Source organism: Sander vitreus, chromosome 21, assembly GCF_031162955.1.
Source record: "Sander vitreus isolate 19-12246 chromosome 21, sanVit1, whole genome shotgun sequence".
Taxonomy (NCBI): domain Eukaryota; kingdom Metazoa; phylum Chordata; class Actinopteri; order Perciformes; family Percidae; genus Sander; species Sander vitreus.
The window spans coordinates 6,335,551-6,360,828 of record NC_135875.1 but is presented as its reverse complement, the minus strand read 5'-3'; the positions used below and the strand labels follow the sequence as shown (position 1 = coordinate 6,360,828).

At 40.5% G+C, this 25,278-nt stretch overlaps 1 protein-coding gene across 4 annotated transcripts in view; it reads right to left on the bottom strand.

Annotated features, from left to right (window-relative positions):
- tanc2b (tetratricopeptide repeat, ankyrin repeat and coiled-coil containing 2b) overlaps window positions 1-25,278 on the bottom strand; it is a 152,841-nt gene that overhangs the window by 77,246 nt on the left and 50,317 nt on the right. For all 4 annotated transcript variants that reach the window (XM_078279331.1, XM_078279334.1, XM_078279332.1 and 1 more), the window contains exon 4: window positions 4,434-4,505. In XM_078279331.1, the coding sequence (XP_078135457.1) occupies window positions 4,434-4,505 (72 nt within the window). The remainder of the gene's footprint in view (window positions 1-4,433; window positions 4,506-25,278) is intronic.

Sequence of the window (25,278 nt, the reverse complement as noted above, 5' to 3'; positions counted from 1 at the left end):
TATCTGTCCAATCTGAGTTTTCTGTTGCACGACTAAAACAACTTTTGAACGTACACGTTCCACCAAAACAAGTTCCTTCCCGAGGCTATTTAGCAGAGGCACCGTCATTGTGTCCGGAGATTAGCGACACCCAAGACGATTGTGATTGGTTTAAAGAAATGCCAATCAACCAGAGCACATTTTTCTCCCATCCTGGAATGTTGTGTGGACTAGCCAGACCTTCCTCCGCAGCGCTGTGGAGGAAGGTCTGGCAATGCGAGACTACACCTTAACTAATCAAAGCACTTTTCATTAGTTAAAGCAAATAGTAGCAAATCTACTTAGTGAGTTGAAGGTCTTCTCAGCTTTTGTTTATTCTGTTGCTTTCAGTAACATTGTATAAAATCCTGGCCAGAAAACTCATTCTGGTCACGGAGAATCCTACAGCTTCTTGTGAACTTCTTTCTCCACTGCGCAGTGAATAAAACTAATCTGAACCAGCCACTCAATTGGACCAGAGAGAACCAGTTCAATTTACAATAATATGAAACAGAGAAAAACAGCAAATTCTCACATTAACAAGCTGAAAGCAACAGAACCCACAATTTGCTGTTGATCAATTGATCATTTTAGCACTAGTAAGGCCACCCAGAGTGATAGAGAAAATATTTATAGTTTGACTTAAGATGGAAAATAAGCAGCTTGTGTTCTTTTTATTTGATCACATTTGAAGATAAAGCCCTGTTTTGACTGACATCTGTTCTAGTGTACATCTGTATATAAAAAGACCTCACAATCACTCTGGAAGTAAAAGAAGGTTTTTATTCTTGTGTTTTAAACTTGTTGTTGGGTGATTATTGATTACATTAATGACAGATTATGCCTTTAAGAAAACAATGTTTGTATTACAGACCAGTATTATACTACAGATATATTATCTGTAGTGGTTTCTCATTTTTAATTGCCCTTTATAGTGTTTTTATAGTGAATGTTGTAGTAAAACTCTGGCTTTCAGTTGTCACCCTACCACTCCAAATGTAAAACTGACATTTACAAATATGCAATAACATGCAATAATTTCAAACAAGTACTTGGGTATGTGTTTTCATTTATATTTACCATTCAATATCGCAATCGCTGCTGTCAGTCCCATAGAAGAACATGACAGCGCGGCGTGTTTTGGAACTATACAGGCTTACGTGAACCACGTGACCACCCCGCTAGCGAGATCAACGAGTGTCTCAACTCTTCTCTCTCTATGGCTCTGGGGCCACCGTGTTGGATTGCATTGGATTCTACAGGTTTCTACATTTGTTCACCCCTGTAGAAACTGTATGACAGACAGATATGAGTACCCAGACAGAACCTCAGCCCCTCCCTGGATTGCAACACCAGTATTGAGTCTAACAAGATTGGCGTGACCCAGAAGAGAGAACAGCCCTGCAGGGAACACGTGCCGTTTACATTCACTGTAATAACTACAGCCTGCCTGACCTCTGTAAGCCCCACAGTAACACAATACCCCACAATTTTAATATAATAAAAAGGAGGATTTTCTAACCCTCTGCAATGTGTTCAAACAAACCAAAACAAGAGCAGTCATGATCACGAGAGCAAAGAAAATGCTTTCACAATGAGTAATAATTACAGACGGAGCACAAACAACCACTCGCCATTGCTTACAAACCCCCTTTTTTTCCTCCTCTCTTGCTTCAAAAAACACAAATTATGAGAAGTTATGGCTTTTATTTTTTTACTTCACACACACACACACCACACCACACCACACCACACCACACCACACACACACACACACACACACACACACACACACACACACACAATCCCGGTGAACAAACCCCAGCCAGCTGTCTGTCTGTATTTTGTGAATCAGCTCTGGCACATGTCCCTGCAGACAGAGCTGTAAAACCAACTGGTCAAACAACAGTCTTGCATCAGACAGCCGCCACAGTGAGACATGAAGCCATTATCAGACACTAATCCGAGACAAGTCCCAGAGAAAGCATGTGTGACGGTTAGGATGGGGTCACATTGTTTTTTGAAATGCAAATACACTAGTATATATATATATATATACACACACACACACACACACACACACACACACACATCTCTCTGTGGCTCCAGAAGTGCTGGAGTCAGTCCGTCCATTCACTGGGGAATGTCACTACGAAAGCAAAAACAGCCAGAGCAGCGGTTACATCCCCAAGCATGGAAATTATCCTCATGTATGCAGAGCCTGAAGTGAATACCAAGGAGGGGACTTGGTATTCTGGTAGCAATTATCGGCCGTCAAGATCCAACTCAATTTCAATGCATTCCAATATTGAATCAAAACACAATCATAGTAGCATAATTTTTTTTTTTTCTTCCAAAAAGTTAAGAAATTGGTGCTAGCTTAGCAGTGGTGGAAGAAGTATTCAGATCCTTTACTTCAGTAAAAGTACTAAAACCACAATGTGGAAAAACTCCACTAAACGTCCTGCATTCAAAACCTCAATTGAGTAAAAGTATGTAATTAGCCAAAATGTACTTTAAGTTTCATTGTGCAGTAAAATGTTCCCTGTCCCCTGTGTTTTCCTATTATATCTAAAGTTTACTTACTCGATTCATATTCTTGCTGCATTACTGTGTATGTTGCATTTTACTGCTGTAGATGTTTAAGGTTGTGCTTATTTTAACTCCTTCATATACTGTTGGGTAGTTTAATCTACCGCAATGCATCGTATTCTTTAAGGTCATCATATGTTTGTAGCATCGCTGTCCTGTGAGAAAAACATATCTCTAAAAGGTCAACTTTTCATGGTGTCAGAAAAACAGCCCTGTTTTCAGCTTTGTGACGATGCATTTTCCAGCTGATCCAAGAGGCTTGTTAAAGACTTCTTTTAGGAGGAGAATTGATCTCAACATAACAACTTAAAAGGAGCACTTCATCCTTCAGTTCATCACAGTCATTCAACATCAACACATCTGGAAATACATGATTTTTAGGACAGGAAGGGGATGAAAAACTGTAATCTTTAAAGTAACTAAAGCTGTCAGACAAATGTAGTGGAATAAAAAGTACAATATTTGCCTCTGAGATGTAGTGGAGTAGAAGTATCAAGTTGCATAAAATGGTAATACTCAAGTACAAGTATGTCAAATCTTAATTAAGTACAGTACTTAAGTAAATGTACTTCGTTACATTCCACCACTGGATCTTAGGTGAACATAATCATCTTAAAATCAATAGTGATAGCATTACGCGTTAAAATTAAGCACTTTTTGGTACACAGTCTCGCCACTTCATGTAAACTGTGATGCATAGTAATCAAAAGGTGTGATTTAGTGCAAAGATGGAGGGAGGAGAGGGAGGAAAAGCCGCACTTCAGTGGTGAAATCCAGAGAACAGAAGCGTTGAGGGGGAAATGATGGCGTTTCTTTTTAGACTGTGATGAGAGACATGTTTAAGGGCACTCCGTGCCTCGAAATAATCACAAACACCTACTTGTCGAGGTGTTCGGCTCAAAACATGCACGAGGAGGGAAGAAAAAAAAATAAAGGCAACATGAAATTATAATTGCCAAAAACAATTCCTGCCAAGCACTGACATTCACCCTGTTGATAAACATATCCTATTGTGTACAGCTTCTTTTCCCGAGAAGAAACTCAGATTTACAGGCAGAATAAAAGGAATATAAAATTCATACAGTTCTCTCCCTGTAAATACAACATCATTTCCAGTAGTCGTAAAGTTTTCTGCTATAAAGTCGGGTGAAATACAACTTGGCAAACAAGGCCTCCATGGGTTTCTGCCGTGGAAACATTGAGGGAGAAGAAATGGAAACAGACCGCCAAGAGAGACGTATTACCGGAAATGAAGAAGTAAAGGTTAGGGGGGAAAAAACTTGCATGCTGTTTCTCTGCAATACTCCAGCAAGCTTCTCATTCACTCACATAATACACATCCACGCCTGGGAGCAGCTCAGCACAGCCCATTATAAGGAGGAGAAGACAAGCTATTGCCGAGGTGCTCAGATGGCTTTTACCGGAAAAACTATATTTCATAAAGGCAAGGCTCCAGACTTACTAACTGAAACCCTTCTCTTTGACATGTGATCATTAATTATTATGGAGGGGGTCTTCCTCACTCCCACTGTTTTGGTTTCTGATTTTGTTTGTTTATATATTTCTTTTTGTTTGGTTTTGTTTCTTATTCTCATAGGTCTTTGTCATGTTCATTGTCCCGCTTAAATATCACTTCGGTGCCTATTATCTTTTTGTCTGTCTAATGACTCTGCCGCTGCAGGCACAATTGTAAAGGCTATGAAAAAGAGCTGTGAATGTAAAAATGTAATGTATGTGAAATATAACTGCTCAATACAAAGACATTTGAGAGAGAGACACGTAATCATTAATTAAAAAAGACAAAAACATTTTTGTCCGCTTACCTTGGCCGATGTGGCTCAGGTGAGGGTCTAGACTGGGCGAGCGGGGGTCTGCCAAGTCTTCGCTCCCACCATCTGCAGAGAAGGAGCAGAAAGAGAAAGATAAGGAGAGAGCACGGCGGTGCTGACAGCGTGGCGAGGAGGCCAGCAGGAAGACCACCTCCTCCTCCTCTCCGATCAGCCAGGTGTGGGACCTGAGGACCCCCAGCAAGCTGCTCACACACAGACCCTCCACACCCTTCCTCGTGAGGCCCAAGCGGCCCCTTATGGTGGCAAAGGGGGACCGCGCCGCCAAGCTCCACGTCTTCCGCTTCCCCATGGTTAGACTAAACAGTCAGTGAGCCTCTACCTCTCAGGCCTGCCCATGCAGATAACAAAATAGTTTACATTACAGCCATTGTTGCATTCAGAGGGTCCTGTGTTAGAGCTCACTGGGCTCTACGGTTCAATGGGCAAGGACTAGCAGTAAAGCAGTGGGCGTTTCCCAGGATAGATCCACATACGGTTAATGATATGAGGATCAATTACGCCCAAGGGAGAATGCAGGCAAAATTAGCCACAGTGGATGGAGCTGAAATGAGGGGGGGCATCACTGGGCAGCACAGTCAGTGTCACCGGGGGATTGTTTCATAATCCTGTTCAAGTGCGGATGGATCTACTGTAAAGCACGACAGGCCAGCAGAGGAGGTTTGGAATAAATGATTTATACAGCCCAGTGGAATCAAGTCAGCTATTAATAAAATTGGAACTACGATGATGTATGAAAACTCATCTAAGCCAGGGGATTTTCTAAGTGTAGATAGATCAAAGATTGTTCCACCTATTGTGTTTCAATCACAGAGCTCAGCATCAGCCCAGAAAACCCAAACAAATACTCAAGTATTATCTCTCCCATCGCAGATTCACACACCGTGTGCCAGTAGCCTCACAGCAGGCTGGATTGGCTCGCTGGAGAATAGATCAAGCTTGTCGATGGACAGATAGAATAAGCCGTGGGGCATGATTGTGTGAGAACTGGGCCAGTCTGAGATTGACACTGATTGTGGAAGGGACTCCTCTGCAGAGAATTTACAGTGCGCGCTTCGTGACATGAGCCACCATCTCAGGATGTGTCAAATTAATAGGCATGCCAACAAAATGTGAAATGCCAACCAAAAAAAAATATCACTTGGGAGTGATTTTGAGGAAATTTCAGCAATATAACCTTTTTCTTCTTGGTGTTTACAGACAAAACTATAGATCCTGCTGAACAACACCTCCATTTCTTGCATGTTCAACACCAACAAACCCACCAGAAATACAGTAGCTTCTCACCTCGTATGCCTGATGAGCCATATCTCCGAGTAAAATCAATGTCGTGAAAATCGATTCAGGGCTTTGAAGATGATGCGCTCTAGCTACGAGCTAATGTGCAAATGTTGCACACTGAGCCATAAAACGACACGTATGCACAAACATGCAAGCACATATGAAGAGTGTGATGATACGCAGTAATACATTTTGCACACTTGCTATGCTCCTGCAGCGGATCTGATTAGCACCTTAGGTGATGCTTTGAACCGCTTGCTTGTCACCAGACAGGTTCAGGAGCTTGAAATGTCACATCTGAGGCTTAATTTAAATGAACTTGGCTGTAGAATTAGATACAATAGATCACTAAATTATTGGGCCTCATCTTCTTCAGGTGTGTGGTGATGTATCAGTTCAAAAACTGAAACAGTACTCCTGATTGTGACACATACTGTATTAACCATGGCAAGTAGCTTTGGTGTATAAAAAAAAAAAAAAAAAAAAAGAAAAGAAAAAAGAGCTGTGGGCTTTGCTGGAAATGAAACTAACTTCTATTCAGGTTCAATCACATTCCACCCACGACATGACAATCCTACATTAAAACTTCAATTTTAATTACTTTTGGTTACTGAGACTCTGGAAAAATTCCACACAACACCAATGTGGCTTCACCTCTTTACGTCAGCCTCTTTTCTCTCCACAACCATTTCTTTTTAGTCTTGGCCAACACATCTTTGTACCTCTTTTATCCGAAAGGGAAAGCTTCTATTCTTCTGTGCAGATGGCTCTCTTGTTACCAGTGATCACAGTACAATGTCCTGACACAGCGATTCATGGCCTATTAAGCAGGGAACATGAAAGGGGAGGACCTATGGTTGACAGAAGACAGAGACGTGTTTTCTTTTCGACCGCAGAGACAAACAGTGGACATCATTCTAGTTCCTTACAGAACATCTGTTAACCACTTGGTCGTCAACAACAACAACAACGTGAGAATACAACTGAACTCAGCTCAGTATCCTATTCAAAGTCAGAACAGACAATCTGCACTCAGTAACCACATCCTATTCAGCTTTGCGCTCTCTGAAGCTAAAAGCTCATCTCTTAAACTGAAGAAATAATGATGCACTTACACTGTTGGTTATTCTTAGGAGCTGTAATGGCACAGTGCTGCATTAGGACGTCAAAGGAGCAAGCCAAGTTCGCACTTGGACAAAGAGTCATTATGGAAGAAGTCAGCATGACATCTGATAGTGATCCCCTGGAGCATGACGGAGAACTCCACTATCCTTATTGTTCCGACTACTGATGACCCTGGCGGTGTTCGATGTGACCTCTGCTCTAAAATGAGGCTTCTTTTCCAGGTACTGTCTAAGGGTGATTGCTATAAATTGTGCTCTTAAAAGACAGAGCTTAAAAGACAGAAAGCTAAGCCATCACTAGTTACTCATAGGGGTTTTGATTTTTACGCTGGATGTCCAAAAACTCTGAATAACTAATCTGGAGGAGAGTAGGTGGAACAAATTACGATTTGAAATGGATTTGGTTCTTTTTCTGTGACTGATTGATCATGTCACACTTTAAAAGGAAGCAACAGCCCAGCACCAATAAAGTGCAATCAATGTCAGCCTTTCGCTTGCAGGACCCCACAAAATAGCCAACAATGGAAAGAATAAGATTGCAACCGAGCCATGTAACTGAGACACATCCTGGATATTAGGAGCCCAGAGAATTACATCCTTCAGCTCAGTGACAGCGCAGTGATTCAGCCTTAGGTTCAAGTTACTTTCTGCCTTATTTCTTACCTTTGCTGATTGCCTCCGTGGAGCCCTAATGTTTCTGTGTTGCCAACATGTTGTCAATCCCCAGTTTCTCCCCAGAAGAGCAAACTAGGACACCTAATTAAACACCTGTACTCTCCCTGTTACGGCAAATCTTTCTCACCATTCATCAAAACAACAGGTTAGAAAAAGAGGGGAAAATGAGTTGTTCGAAACTCTTCATCCTGTTTTATCCCAGTTTCTTGGTAATGAATTACACCATTACACTTCTTCCTCCAGAGAGCTAAATGTTAAACCATCTAAATTCCTGATGAATCTGATGTAGAAACAGAGGGATCATGTGCGAGCTACGATAATAAAACACACTGACATTTATTCAGCACACGGTAGCCCACACACAAATAAAAAACTAACGTGCGTACCATATATCACATGGAGTTGTCGTGTGTGAGCAAATGTACTCGGGTAAATAGAAACTGATTTAAAGAGTGGTAAAAAGAAAAGTTTGAAATTGGAAGAGGCTGCGCTTTTAAGCAAGGCACTTAAGGTGCACTTGAGTTGGAGGTTTTTAAGTAAAAATCAAGTTTATTTAGTAAATCACAAAGTTGCAAGCATTTATGTGTGCATAAGTGCTCCAACTAAAGATATTTTGTTCGTTCTATAAAATGTCAGAAAATAGTGAAATATAAACTATTTGTTTTGTCTGACCAAAAGCCCAAAACCAAAATATATTTAATTTATAGTGACACAAATCAGAAATAAAAGCTGAAAACACTCATATTTAAGAAGCTGAAATTAGCAAATGTTTGGCGCTTTTGCACTACTTGTGTCTCAAGTTGCAGAAGAAAACATTTTGTCAGCAGACATATCTGCAGCGACATCACCACACTGTTCCTGCTGTTGATCAACTAATCAATTAAACCATGAAGTGTGCGGTTGTGTGTTTGAGTTTGGTCTCAGACAAACACTCTTCTGCTTTGATATTCATTCAGGGTGAATTTAATCAGATCCTCAACAAAGCGGAGTATCTTAATGAATCACAACCCCACAGTGAGCTGCAGCGAGCCATATGAGAGCACAGACATCTGCTCGTTGTAAAGTTGGAAGACATCTCCATTAACATCAGCCTCCGCAAGCACGCACGCACGCACGCACGCAAGTCTGAAATAAAAAAGCTCAACATTAAAAAACTCAGTAAATCTGCTTTATCAGGACTGTGTAGGTGAGGTTTGATTAGATTTAATTGACAGTGTTGGCAACATAAGCAAATCCCTCCACAACTGTAATCACATTTTGATTTAAATATTGCTCAATCCTGATTGGTGCACAGAAAGTGACATCACATTTTTACCAAACAGAAAATCTCTCATGTGGTACAGTATAACCAAAACTGTTCCAACTTTGTCAGAAACCTTTGTGTTCAAAGAGAATAAAAAGTTGTTTCGATTGTTGTAAGAGCAACTATTTTGATAATTCATGAATTAATTTAAGTAAAAATGCCAAACGTTATCTGCTTCCAGCTTCTCACATGTGAGGATTTGCTGCCTTTTTCTTATATATCATTGTAACTAAATATCTCTGGGTTTTGGACTGTTGGTCGGACAAAGCGAAACATTTGAAGACGTCATTTTGGGGGCTGTGGAAAATTATAATGGCCGTTTTTCCACTCAGTATAGAGAGTAGAGTATACCAAACGATTGAAAAACATGGTCACATAGTTCATAAAGAATAACAGGACCATGTTTTATATCCTTACACCTGTACATTACATTCACAAATTAGAGAAGAAGCATCTGATGGATGTCAACACTATTAAGGCTATCGATGGATTTTTTACCTGCAGTGATAAAGACAATCCTTTCAACTCAAGTCTTACTTTGATGGAGGACAAACTGCATCAGTTATGAGGGTTCCCAGCAGAGGGACGATACTGTTACGGACCTTTAGTTGTGACTCTGTGGGGAGAGCATAATGCAGGTGTGCTGAGTGGAATAATACGAAGGAGACTGAGAGAGGGAGGGTGAGCAGAGCTGGCAGTTTCACAAGCTGTTAACTGCATTTAGGACAATGCTCATATCAGCTTTGATTTAATGTGCGTATCCTGCAGCCAGCCAGCATAAGAGCAAAGAAACTGCTGTACTGTGTGGGTAGCAGACACTTCTGAATGTTTCTAGTGCCTACTGCCTGCTGAATAGTCCAATAATATACAGACGTAAAATGAATTCAAAAACATAAAAAAAACTGGACTTGCTTGGACAGACAAGCCTTTGTCCTTGAGTCTGTTTATTAGGTAATAAGTGCACTAAACACCTGCAATCTAGTACACTTGCTTAGTGTACCAAGTATATCAAAGAATAGTTAGAAAAGTAACAATACCACAGCAGGAAAAGCCAGTGAATAATAGTTAAGTATTGATTAGGACAGATTTTAATGATATTTTCTCCCAAGGGCCACAAGATTCTCTGCAAATAATGCATCATGATTAGCAGTCTTTATTTGTCTGGTGCTAACACATTTAAATAAGATTTCCTGTTACACCTGCATATGGGATTCAAAATCTGCCAACTAAACAGCCCATAAACACAACCATATGGTGCAGTTTATACAGTTTGGCTTCATTCTTGTTTCCTCAATATACATCCAAGCTGAGCCACTGCACGCTTTACCTCTACTTTGGACAAAATGCCTCTTTAAAGTGGCAAAAAAAAAGGTCACAGCCTGAACATAGAGTATTTAAGATAACATTGCAGATAATTTAGATCAGAATCTTTGTTGTGGCTCATTTGTTCTTTCTGCATATTGGTTTACATGCAGAGAGCAAAAAGTAAATCAGTGGTATCTTCTTATTTGCCAAGCAACAGCGGATGCAATTAAAGAAGAAATATCCCAGTCATGCCCAAAGCACTACAGGGGTATCTCTTTTGTCCTGTTGTTACATAACTGTTGATTATCTGGTGGCTACAACAAATCCTAATGCAGATCTTTTTTTAGCTCATACTACTGCTGTTGCTACTCCTTTTTTTAACCACACCTGTGTTCCCAGTTTTAATATGACCTACATTACACGACGTGTAGTGGTGGACTGATGGGCTTATGTTGGCTTGTTTCAATGTTTCTATAATGTAAGTCAATGTTTAACATATTAATGTAAGAGCAGTGCTAAAAAACAAAAAGTCCATCAAGATTTTCCAATTTATGACTATTTGTTCTTGAAACGTTTCCCGTCAGGGTGGTTTATGAAGGCGATTTCTGATTTCTTTATTTACTATCAGTCACTTAATATAAACGACAATTAATACAAAACATACACAGTTGAATCTTCATCTTTCACTACAAAAAACAAGACTAGGGCTCGGTCCATATTTTATACAGTCTATGGTATTGACGTATATGTCGGCTGATAGGTATCGAGAAATTGCAATATAAAAATGTGAAATATTTGAGGTAATTAAGAAACAGTGTTTTCATTATTATAGTTGTACAACTTGTCAGAGTTTATTTCTCAACTGCAAAAAATCCAGCTAAAGAAACTAATTTAAGGAATCCTCATCAAAAACGTTTGTTTACGTTGAGTATTTCTTATATGACAAAAAAAAAGAAATATTGGCAAATATATCCGACATGAATATTGGTATTGACCTCAAAAACAGTGTTGGTTGGGCTATTAAAGCCAGTATCTCTAATGTTTTTAACTGATATCTTCGATATACTGTATACCTGTATGGTGGTGCACTTGCCACAAACATGACCTGTGATCATCTCCAACAAAAAAAGACTGCGTTTCCTTGGCTTTAAATAACACTTTATCCCCTCCCACCCTCCAGAAAAGCCCAGAGCTTATGACCCTGGCCACCGAGGTATATGTAGAGGACAGCGAGCAGCACGATCGTGGCGCTGGGCCAGAGAGGTGACGCATATGTGAGTAGCTGAGTGCGTCAGGCTCTGGCTGACAGCACCACAACTCAGCAGTGTCCTGGATGGATGGAGGTGTTATGATGGAGGAAGTAGGGAAAAATAGAGAATGTGTGTGCATGTAGAGAGAAACAAAGAGAGAAAGAAAATGACTGAAATGCCCTGACTCCTACACTGCAATCCGATGCTGAGAAAAGCTGTGTCGCAGCACTCAGTGGGCGGGCTTCATTTGAAAAAATAAATAAAAATAAAAGCTAGTGATAAAGAGTCTGGGAAAAAAAAGCATCTCCTACCTTCAGTCTGACACACCACTGGGGTTACATCAGAGCGGAGAAGTGAAAAGCATGCAGCAAAAATAGCCAAACGGAAATGGAAGTGTTATAGAGATTTTCTTTGGCGGCCTTGAGACTCAGAGAGAGAGAAAGAGAATGTGCAGAGAAATAAAGAAGCTGGTATGGCTCCTGGTCTGCTTCCAGGCGTTCCAATGAAGAGTTATGCTTTTATTTTTATCCATTTGTAATCCCTGGCATCACACACAAAGGGACCACAAAAGATGTAAGAAGCAGACATCCCACCTGTACCCCCTCCTCATTTCCCCCTCTTGCATGGTCTCTCCATCACTAATACTAATAGCACTGAGACTATGACAATCTTTTTGTCTTTAATAAATGTCAGGAAATACAAAAAATGCCCATCACAATCTCTGTCTTAAAATCGCTTGATTTGTTCGATGGCCCAAAACCCCAAAAATTGATAAATTTACAAAAACATAAAATCCTCACATTTGAGAAGCTGGAACGGGCAAATATTAAACCACTCCCCTGAACAGCAGTTGTCCAATCATAGCTTTAGAAACAGTAACTGGGCATGACAGACCTGTCAAGCTTTGAATTGCTCCACATGCTGAAGCGGTGACATGAGGCGGAAGAGTGACTCGGCATTTAAAAAGATTTTTGAGGGTGGTGTCTTTTTTCTATCCTTTCCAAAACTAAAAACACAAGAGATAAAGTGTAACAGAGTTTATCTGCTGTAACGTAAGATGCAAGCTAGCTGACAACCTTCAGTAGTAGTTAGTAGAGTTACTTCTAAAGCCAAAGAGCTTTAAAAGTTCACAATCAGCATATTATTCCACTGTGAAAGTCAGGGTGCTATCAGAGTTTAGGCTAACGTTAGAAGCCCTTTCTCTTGTAATGTTAAACTAAAAGCATACGGTTTGAAAATATAAACAAGTAGGTAGGCAAAACTGGGTTACGTTTGAACAAAATAACAGTCTAAATTTATATTTAAGACTAACTAGCTCTACACTGCTACACAAGAACATCTTTATTTTCATGTGTGTTTCAATGAGTGTGTTGGAGTGTGGAGACTTTTCATCCAACTCATGGAGCTAACATTGGCTTCATTAGCAAGCTAGCTACAGCTGATCAGATGTGCTAGTGACAGTTGTCATTTCAGCCGACAGGATCAACAGTTTCTGACTAGAGATGACAAGCCTGCTTTTGTCTGTTACTGTCTGAAATCAAGGACCCATAGCTTAAAATAAATACTACGAATTCTGAGTGGTAAATCTGACACTGTTATCACTGAAAACTGCACATGTGCTATGCAAGAGCGGAAAGCTTGACAGGTTTAGAATCAGTAGTCTATATCCACGACGTTCCACTTCTGGGATTGCTCCGGTGCCGCCGGAAATTCCACCGGATGTCACTCTTTTCAGCCAGATGTCCGTTACCTTCCGCTTTCTTTGTGTTGTAATTTTAAACTCTGGACGATTTCTGAGGACTATGGTTAACTGCTCCTCAGATCTCTGCAGGGTAAATCCAGACAGCTAGCTAGACTATCTGTCCAATCTGAGTTTTCTGTTTTGCACGACTAAAACAACTTTTGAACGTACACATGTTCCACCTAAACAAGTTCCTTCCCAAGGCTATTATGCAGCAGCACCGTTGCTCCGTCCGGCGCTTAGCACCGCCCAAAGAAATGCCAATAAACCAGAGCACATTTTTCTTCCATCCCAGAATGCTGTGTGGACTCGCCAGACCCTCCTTTGCAGCGCTGTGGAGGAAGGTCTGGCAATGCGAGACTATAGAATCAGTAACTTAGTGTTATAAGAAGTAGACGAGAAGTAAATATTGGATATGTGGACAGCATGATGGACCAACACCGTCAAACTGCATCTGCTGTCGAGGATTTGTGGTTATCCTGTTGTCTGAGATAATCTACACATCTCCGTCTGCAGCACAAGAGGAGCATCGCCTCTGGTTCCCTTTGACCTCTGGCTGTCTACAGCTAGAGGAGGAGCGCTTGCGACTCATGCTAAGGTTGCAGATGTCTCTTTCTGCACCGACGAAGAGTGTTTAATGAGAAAAGGTTGGGATCCTTATAAATTCACACAGGGAGGCTGAGGGAAAGAGCTCCTGTTGCAGTCAGTGCTTGTTCATTATGGTGGAAGACATTTACTGCCTTTCAAATTACTACCTCAGTGAATGACAGACTGAGCTATTACCATACAGCAGCTTAAATCTGATCCTTATTCCTGTTGCTTAGGGCCTCGCTGCATGGTGGGGATTTGTACGCTTCACAACAAAACCTGAAATGTGGAGAGAGAAGTTTGTACCCCACCCAAATCTAGTCTTTGCAAGCTACACTAAGGATGAAGTCATTCTTAGAAGATCATTCAAGGATGTTTTCTAACACTGAAACCCATGAATGCAATAACTGGGAGAAACTGCTATTCGGTTTCAGCAACTCTGCAATCATTACTTGTTGCAAAGTTATGCATTAGGTTGCTCTCTGTAACAATGCCAGCGGCAACAATTATTATTTACCTCTACCTTTCACAAAGAAGAAAAATTGATTTTTACAACTTGATGGTTAGAGAAACATCTCAAATGAAGATAATTATATGTTCAAATGCAGAAGCGACTTGACTTGCGTTAAAAATACAAAGCTCAACTTTGTAATTTAGACAAACAAACCTTGAGGGCAGCACTGTATTCAGTGTCAATGACACAGCTCCAGGCTGTAGATTAATATATAGTGCCACATTTAAAGTCTAAATCCTCTCTGGCGGGTTTAGAGAGAAGTTAATTTAACTTTACACGGACTGTCTGCAGGCTGTATGACTAATATACTACATAATTTTGTCGAGTGCCCATTTGATGATAATCGTTTTGAAGAGGGAAGACTCTAAACTAGTCATGTTTTGATTGAATTTCACCTAATTGAGGGGTACTGTATGCTAGTACCACAAAAAGTCGTCTAAAGGATACAAAATCTTAAAAAAGAATAACAATAAACACAAAAGCTACTCCAAATGACAGAATGCAATCACTAGGTTATCTATTTATATAATGATTTAATGCTTAGTACTTCTTTATTCGGGCCACAGCCACAAATGATAAAAAAAACTCAGTATACATCGTCTCCAAAACAGCCACAAGCACAAAAACACGACAGTAACGAAGAGGGTGTTTGATGTTGGATAGAAAAAGGCCAGCAGCAGACGAAACAAGTGTCATTTTGTTTTTCTCTTCATTGCAATCCGAGTGCAATGCTTTTAACCTGCAAGTGTAGAACAATTAAGGAGAGGAGAAAGGGTGAAAGAGATGGAGGAACAGAAAGAGAGGTGGCCATTGACTATAGCCATAGTAACAGACGAAGGATGTAGGACAGAGAGAGGTGAAATAGAAAGACGCCAGAGACCGTCCTTGCTACTGCGCCCTCTTTCATAGCGCTCTGTTATTCTTATCCTATGCTTGCCCAAAGCAATGCAATAATTCATTCCAATCTCAGTGTCATTGTGACGATAGGAGAGTGAAAAAACTACACACACACACACACACACACACACACCATCTCAATTGCAATGGAGATGGGTCTAAAACTGTAAACAAGTAGGCCTAAATAATGAAATACACATTAAATATAAAATAGACTGGGGGTTTGTCGAGCCTGCAGTGCCACAGCAGACACCCACACTTATACACTGTGTGGAGAAAGTAGGCTACGGTGTGTGGCTGGATGTCTTTTATCATTAACATGACAGCTACAGCCTATAATACAGTAACTAAATGTACTATATTTAGAATAATAAAACCCATGCAAAGTATGTCCTACACTAACCTGCACTGCATCATTCTTTCTGCTATTCTATCAAACTAAACCAGGAGTTCATATTTTAGACAACATATTTGTTGAAGATGGGCTAAAGCAGAATATTGTATTTCATTTTGATAATTGTTTAAAAACAGACTGCTGTCAAGTTCATACAGAAGGAACTTTGAATCCAGAGATTCTGTGTGTCACAATTGTCACAAACTCTGGGATATGGGTCAGTGTGTGTGTGTGTGTGTGTGTGTGTGTGTGTGTGTGTGTGTGTGTGTGTGTGTGTGTGTGTGTCTTCCTGATTTAGAGCCACATTTCAGACTAAAGACCAGTTAATTGGGGACACAGCTTTTGTCTCCAATTGGACAAGCCACCCCCAATTAAAAGGTTAGATTAAGTCTCCAGCAAATGAATGCAGGTCTATGTAATTGCCCCAAAAGTGACCTTAGTAAACGTGTGTGTGTGTGTGTGTGTGTGTGATGAGAAAGAGAGAGAGGGAGAGAGAGAGAGAGAGAGAGAGAGAGAGAGAGAGAGAGAGAGAGAGGGGGGGGGGAGGGGGTACTCCGTCCACAGTGGGGATCTTACATCAATTTTTCATGTGCAGACTTGGGCTGGGCAATTCATGCTGTTTGGGTGTAGGTCTCATTGTCTGGTACTTTCCTATCGTACTAAACGGGCAGGACATTTTTGAAATTGTAGAAGGATTTAAATTTGTTTCCAACTGATGTTTTGATTATATTTATTTCTTGTTTTGTCAAACCAACAGTTCAAAACCCAAAGATATTCCATTAATAATGAAAAAAGTGACTGAAACAATTAATGGATTATAAAAATCATAAGCAATGAATTGACCGTTTCAGCTCTATGTGAATGACAATCTATTAATTATCTGTTGTTGCCCAATCTTTTGATTACACATGGAGCCAAAATAAACTGGTCTGGTCTTATTTGACATTCCTTAAGAAAAAGACAATATGGTCAGGGGTTAACTGGAGAGTGGGAATTGTGGCTACAATTGATGACTGTATTCATTATCATTTAATCTGTCAATTTTTTCATGTTATTAAAATAAAAGATCAATTGCTTAGTCTACAAAATGTGAAAAATAACCCTCATACGTTCCCAGACCCAAAGGTTATATCTTCAATTGTTTGAATTGTCTGCCCAACAGTCCAAAACCCCAAAGATATTCAATTTATAATGAAATAAGACAGATCAAAGCAACAAATGTTCATATCTGAGAAGCTGGAAACGACTGGTCAAAGCTGCAAGGAAGCTGGCGAGTGTTGAAAAATGATCCGAATAATCGATTATCAAAATTGTATGTGATCATCTAATAATTTCAGCACTGGTGAGTATGCACGTGTTACAGTACAAGTGTCTTCATAAGTGTGGCACCATAATCAGACCTGTCAAAGCAGATAAATATATCTGGTGGCCTGATAAATCCAGTCCTTCCAGCGAGTGTCAGCAGGGGTTACAGCTACAAACATGGCTGCCACAGACTGGAGAGGAAGAGGAGGAGGCCGGGGGGGGGGGACAGATTGTCAGACAGACATGCACAGACTGTAGGTTTGAATTCAGATATGGCACGATAACTGTCATCAAACAGAGACAGGCGGCGGGATGCATTTGGACACACAGCTGGCGTGGGTTTAGTCCACGCCTTGATGTTGTGGTCCTCACAATTGCAGCTTTTGTGAAGTAAACCAACACCGCCGTTCGCTTATGCAACGTTGTGTTTTGCTGCATTTATCATGCGGTGTAAAGCGAGACAATATCCCTCAGTATGCTCAGCTAGCATGGGCACTTCCTGCTATTCAAAGGCACACAGCGCTGAGCACCAATAATGAGCCCATCCACATCAAGAGGCACAATGAAAGCCCAGTTTTTCCCGACTGGCAAAAACAACAGGATGCCGCTACAGAAGGGGGGCTGATAAGTCCTGCATGGCATCAAAAATTTTAATGGGCCACAACCGTGTTTTTTTCAGATTTCTCACGGCCAAATGCACAATTCAGAAGGCCGCTTTGTTTATGCAGGATTCTGGGTCTGTATATGTGTCAGTGGGTGGGATGTAGGAAGAGAAAAGATGGGTAAATTATGAAGGAAATAGTGATGGAATAGATTAAAGTTAGTTTAAGAAATGGAGAGGGAGGAGGACAAGGGATGGCAAATGGTTAGCACCTGTAATAATGAGAATAAATAGATGATGAATGGGTGGAATGACAAAAAAGTAATGATGAGGGGGTGTAAGAAAATAGCCACTCCAAAAGGAATAAGAGGAAAATAGGAACAGTAGGACGGATGTAACAAGAAGCTGTGATGAAAACGTGAGAGCGTATGGATTGATGAAAAGAGATGAAGGCAGCCGTGATGAATGGAAGAAGACAAAGATGAAGAGGGAAATGACTTTAAGTTGGGGGAGCCTGAAAGAAGCGAGGAGTACAAATTTGGTTATGAGAAGATGTGGATAAGGAGGACTTGAGGAAAAGGAGGAGGATGGGAGGAAGAGAAGGGACGGAGTGGTGAAGACTCATTAGCCTACGTAAGGCTGGTACATTATGTCTTCCCTCCCTTCTCTCTCCTTTTGTTCTCTAGAAATATCTGAGTGGGTGGGAGAGAGAGTAACAGAGTGTGCGAGAAAGAAGGAGAGAAATACAGTAAGTGAAGTGATGACAGAGTGAGGGGGAGATAAAAGGAACAAGAGTGACAGAGAAAGTAAATGACTAGTAAGCAGGCATGCATCGTTAGAAAATGTTCAATATAATACCAGATGGGGATAGACCGATTATCGTATTATTTTTGGGGCATTTTAGGCCTAAAAATACGATATGAAAGGGGAGAGAGAGGGGGAATGACATGCAGCGAAGGGCCGCAGGGCAGAGTCGAACCTGCGGCCGCTGCGTCGAGGAGTAAACCTCTATATGTGGGTGCCTGCTCTACCAGGTGAGCTACCCAGGCGCCCAACTGATTATCGTTTCTTTGGCAGTTTGCAGATTATCTGTATCTGCGTTTTATTTGCCCGATAACCAATAAAGTTAATTCATTAAAAAGTGTGCTACTTTGGCTCGGCTACAGCTCTGTGTCTGTCCCTCTGCTTCAGTTTCACTCACCACTGAGTCTGACTTAATGTCCCGCCCACAACACTATCTGAGTACTGACTACTGACTACTATCTGTTACTGGGTATTATGTTTTCAAAGTTTCTAATTTATCAAATAATTGCTTAAAGCATTTAAACAAGGTTTTGTGTTGGAGTTTGTAACTTTTCACAATCTTAATTTTGACTTAAAGATTTTCATTTTCACTGTAAATGCATAGCGGTTCCAAATACCGGTTATAAGTTTCATTAACTAATAATAATAATCGGTATCGGTCTTGAAAAACCAGTATCGGTCGATCTCTAATACCAGATAACAATTTTTTTTATCAGAAAAACATTTCTCAAATGGGACCCAAACCATAACAGCAAAACTAATTAAACACAGAATGATGTTCAAGGATATCTCTGCAGGGTTCCCCGCAGCATTTTATAGTTACTGTATTTCTTCCGCTAACGTCAGAACAACCTATACATTTGTATAAAATGACACAATAGGCTCATTAACCTTCAGGGAAAATGAGCATCACACAGAAAAGGCCACATCTTTAATGAGTAAGGTGTTTAAATCCTCAGCAGTTAAAACAACCCGTTAATTAGCGGACATGATTAGTCGATTACCTGGAGTTAAATGGTAACTATTTTGAGATTTTTCAAGCAAATGTTCAAGATTTGCTGCTTTTCGATGTCTGATGTGATAGTGAATTGAATATGTTTGGGTTTTGGGTCGGACAAAACGAGAAATTTGGTACCTTTGTTAATGTTTTGTTGAATTTTATGTTTATTTTTCTCTAATTTAGTGCTATTGCTATTGTTGTTTCGTTTTCCATCTAATCTTGTTTTGTTGTGCAATTTGGGCTTCAGTAAACTGTGATGTGGCACTTCTTACTATTTTCCGATATATATTTATAGACCAAATGATTTATCGATTAATTCAGAAAATAATCGATCCATAATAAAACTAATCTAAACATTCCTGTTTTCAAGTTAATACCAGCATTTAACGTGATTTTATCTTTATTTTTACCTTCAAATACTCTTTGATAGTCACACTGCTTGATTTTGTCTTATTAATAGCGACGAGGCACCGAATGAGTATGTTATCACAACAGATAGAAATGATGGAGCACAGCACAACAGAGCAAACACACCAGTCGGAGACAGGGCTTGACACATACTGCTGACACAGTGAAAAAAAACAGACACTCAACACTGCTCTTAAATCAAATACCTGAACCCTTCACCTTTAAACATACACATTGAGACGCCTACACAGTGCAAGAGCTGCTCAGACTTGCACTGTAAAACGAGCAAAATCCTGAGAAACAATTAACAGCTTAATGAATGAAGAGTGGCTCTTTCCAAAGCCAGTTTACGCCACTCACCACATTCACAACTGAGATTCCTACATCTACATCCATGCATTCCTTCCATCCATCCATCCATCCATCCACCCTTCCGCCCCAATTCATCTGGCTCACCTTTGTCAGTCGAGCGCCTCGTCTGCCCAGGCAATAAAAATCCTGCACCATAGTAAGGGAGATCCTAAACAAAAGGAGGGGATTGTGGGGAGATGGAAAAAACAACGCGGGAAAAAAAGCCAGAAGAAGGAGGACAAAAGATAGAGGGGGAGAGAGAAAGAGGTAAAGAATGACCCAGACAGGCAGAGAGCTCTCCACAATGTGAGCAGCGAGGGAGGGCTAGCACCAGGTGTCAGTACGCACACACTCACTGAGCCGCGCAGGCATACACACAATCTCACACACACACACACACCGGCAACTCGCTCTCTTCCTCCTCCTCCTCCTCCACCTCCTCCTCTCGCAGCAATAACTCTCTCTCTCTCTCTCTCTCTCTCTCTCTGCCAGTGCAGAATACCTTAACTCTTTCAAAGCCAGGGATCTCCTCAGGAACAATTCTCTTTCTACTTCCACTTGTGCTAATAAGGCTGAACGATTAATATAAAAAACAGCAATTTCCAAATAGCAAAATAGGCAATTCTGGCCACTTTGGGGCAGCGAACACAAGCTGTACACACAAAATGTATATGCCGAGCGGAATGTGTAAGCAAACAGTTGCCAATTTATACATCCAGCAGATGTGGAGAAATGTTAGCATTCATGTAAGTCAGCTTCTTTTAGCTCCGTTTGTGGTCTCCACCAACTCCTAAGAACAATATCTGTCTCTTTAGCTGCTAAATGCTCAGTCTGTGAAGCAAACGTTAATGTTAGCTCAAGCATCTGCAAGTGCAGAGCCATCAACTGCGTCATTGGCAGACATGACTTAACAGCCGTTTTGCCATTATTACCAAAATTGGCCAATTGTGTAGCTGTTCTCTATTACTTTTTACGAGCCACGTTTACTAAGAATTAGCAGATTCTATTCACATAGAAACAAGACCAATTTGTGATCATGTTTGGCATAAATATATCTTGTTTCATGCTATGTCGAGCACAAATACAGGCCCAGGGTTTAATTTATAGGACATAATTGCAATTTAAATCACAGTATTGATCAGATAAAGGTATTTTTCTCAAATTATTCAGCTGGAACTTTTCCATAACTTGTAGTACAAGAAAGAAGTGAAGAGAAGCCTCTTCACTTTATTCTATTTTAGTTGTACAGAAGAGGCTGCTTAAAGTCGACATGCCCTTCTATATGGATACAGACTACATCGATATAGGCGACATCTTTCGAGCTCCAATATCACAGAGAAATAATACACCAGGGGGCTCAAAGCCCATCAGGGAAATAAAGCTGAAACATTCCTCTGTGAAGATATGTGAAATTGGCTTGTGTGCTGCGACACAGAGAGGGGGCTTCTGGGTAACAGTACCTCATGGAGGTTTGCAGAAATGCTCACATATACACCTCCAAAATCTTAATATCATGTCAAGTGTAGCTGCTGTCCTGTACATCAGCCAGGGAAGGATGTCCCTTAGGAGTGGAACTGGGCCAACATTATGGCTTACGTGAAAACAATTGAGCAATGGTAGTATACCTACTGTAGCATAAGCCTCAAAAACTGGGTCCTAAATACATTATACAGTGCAATTTTAGCTTAAAGTCTACCAAAAATGCCTAGTATTGGTAATACGTAATAAAAAAATATTTGTACCATTGTGTACAAGAGTTTTGTTTATTTAGTTTCCAAATTCATTTTTACATCCAGATTCATTTTCAGGGCCTAATGGTTTTCAATTCCTAAGGTTAGTTTCTTGTTCAATCAGGTTTAGCAAATGCAGCGTTCCTCCTAAGTACATGTGGTAACTTTAAATTAAAGCATGTTTGCAGACACCTGAGAAAAACTTCTGTGCATGTTCACAGGTAACAGAAGACAAAGTGTTTTAGGAATCAAGTACCACGCGCAGCTATAGTAACCGATCTACGGCTCAATTATTCAAGTAGCTAATTAACAGAACATTATCGGCAACAATTGATTGATGCAAGTCAGTTTTTAAGCAAAATGTTGTGTTTTTAATCTTCTATGATAGTAAGTTGAATATCTGAGGTTTTAGACAAATCAAGACATTTAAAGACCTCACCATGGAAATTGTGATGGACATTTTGACATTTTATACAGTACAACCACTTTTCAATTAATAAAAAAAAAAAATCAACAGATTAATGAAATGAATGAAAGTAGCCCTGAACTGATCAGCCAGCAATAAACATTAAAAATAGATAAGACTCAGTGTTTCTGTGTAACCAAATTTTAAGAAATACTGATTTTCACTCAGGTTTTATGTTCCGAAACATCCAAAAGTTGTGTCCTGTTCCAATAAGACACACAGAAATAGAGCTTAGATCGGGCCCAAAAAACCAAGCCCGACCCTATCCGGGCCTGTGCATGTTGTGTCCGAGCCCGGCCCGGCCCGACACATTAAACTGTATGTCGGGCTCGGTCCGAGCTCGATTTAAACCCGACAATTTTTGAATACGTGGTCCGTTATAACTGACGTTCTCAACTACAATTCTTGAGTTGTTTGAACTACAGAAATCTGTTTAGAAGTATCTTAATGAATACCGGTAATGCAACAAGGACGAAGCATTACCATTGCCAAGAAAATGGATCTCAAATGGATCCGAATGAAGAAACGTAAAAAAAAATAAAAATAAAAAATAAAAATAAAAAAAATAAAAAACCATGACCCTAGCTGCCCTCAGCTAAATAGTGTGGGTAACAGATCAAGGCAGCAACATAATCAAAGCCCTGGAACCATATAGGAAACTTTCTTGTTTCCATCACCTAATTAAAAGTACTGTCCTTCACCACGGTCTGCATGCTGATGCACTGGCCGACAACAGTGCTGCAGATGGGGGAGACACGATGTAGCACAGTTTACCTCACACTCAAGTCAGTGCAGGACATACACCCAGAGCTACGGGAGAAGCTGGAGAGGCATAGCTTGCTCCCCACCTAATAAAGTAATGATTAAAAAAACACAAATGCTTGATCCAGGGCCCAGCTAAACTCTACACAGAAACAAGTCGAGCACTCATTTAAAACAAATACAGCAAATACATGCATGAATGCTCTCACAAGTCACATGTTCGAGGCCGATCGCTTTCCATGGCCATAAAAAACTGCCCACGTTGTCCCTGCTCAGTTGCCACTTAAGAAAAGACACCATATCTAGGTCACAGCACCAACTGCTAAATATCAGTCACGCCTCAGCCGTGTACACATCCCTTTAATCAAGCTGTCAACATTAACACAGAGAGTTGACACAGATCCAGTATACAGTCAATCATCAGATGGAAGGATGCAACAAACACTCTCACATTACGATTAAGAACTTCTTGCTTTGAGACCGTAAGGAAATTTACTAAAAGGAAATGACGAGAAAGAGGAAAAGGCCATAGAGGGATAGCAGGAAAGTGAGTAGAGCAAGAGGTAAGGGAAGGGACACATCGAGACCGAGTGAACAGGAGTGAGACTTCCCACTATTGACGTTGTGATCAGAGAGCGGAGGAGAGGTTAGACCAACGCTTCTTTACCAACGCATCATGCTGCCCACTCCCTACTGCTAGACTTGGAACGCATACTTCCCTTTTTACAAAAGAGCTGCATTTGAGAATCAAAACCACCGGCGATGTCAGTGTCAGTGGGATATTCGAGACCCCGCTGTGGGCAATCTGAGGGCTGACGGAACAAGTCTTACATGTACTGTACTGATTTTAGACATGCATCAGGGCTTTCATAAAGATTTATGGTGGCAATCAAAACCAGAACTGCTGAATACAGAAGGCAGACTCGACAAACTGAGACATGACTCACTCCATCTTTCACACTTTAGAGTGCACTACAGTAAAAAAAGCATAATAGGATGTGCTTCACTGATTATTGCGGCGATGGTGATAGAAAAGGAACAATGTGCAGCTGAGTACCATTGACTGCAGTGAGTACCAGCTATTGCAGCAAGGAATGCACTTGACAGTATAGGTTGTTTTTTTTTTATTCAGAAATTGTATACTTTAAAGCGATCATCGCGATGCGATTAAGGGCCGAGCATAATGTGTTAATTTTTTTTAATCGTATTAATCTGAAACAATCAATGAAACTGGTAATTTACAGCCTTGTGGTGCATTCAAAGTTGTCGTTAAATGCCCTTTTCCCATCTGGTGGTTGTTTTTGTCATTCAACAGCTATTTACTAGTCAGTCCCTCCAGGATTTCGCGATGTCGCCAATTCACGCAAATTCAACCAATCACCGCAAATTTGGTGCGACTCGCAATTTTGACCAATCACCGCAACTTTTCCGCACATTTGACCAATAACCTGAAGTTTCCCACGACTTCAACCAATCATAGCAATCCCACGTGCACTCTGAGAGCCAATGACCAATTGGGAGTGAGAACGGGTTGGTCATTTCCTTTTTTTTGATATGAAGACGAGACGTGTGTGTGACTCATTTACCAACAAAACGTACAGCGAAAGACATTTCAGACCGTCCGATACCTTTTAACATCAATGTAGACTTTAACGATTTAAAAGTCGCTGCCGTTTCCATCCTGGCTGTCGGCTCTCTGCAGCGGGTGGGGCTACTGCTCCGTACCCCCCGCGACTGACGCTTGCACACACACAAACAACACACACAAACAACACACACAAACAACACACACGGTGGATGCAGGAGAAAAAGGAGATGAGACGACACGATGACCTAAATTGAGGACAGCTGCACTCATTATTGTAAGTTAATGATAAGTTAAAGTCAGTACTTTATCAAACCGTATGAATGTGTGTCCCATAGGAAAATAACTAACAATGTAAAGATCAACAAGCCACTGACAGATAAATTATTATTTTTTGTCTTAAATCCACCAGCCATTTTCATATTATACCAACATTTACAGCATCCTGAGCCTTTTTGGTAAGGTTACTAGGAAAACTCAGCCCAGAGTAGGTGTATTCTCCCCAAAAGAAGTTTCTTTTTATTTTTAAAGAACTATACAAAAAGAAAATCTCAACTTTTTTGCAACTTTCACTGTCTCCTGCAACTTCATTGCAACAAACATACAAAAGACATCGCAACTTTTACTGCAATTTTTAAAGCTCCCGCGAAATCAGGCATTTTGGCCCGCAACAATCTCAAAAAGGCCGCGAAATCCTGGAGGGACTGACTAAATAAGTTATTGTTATAGTGATTACA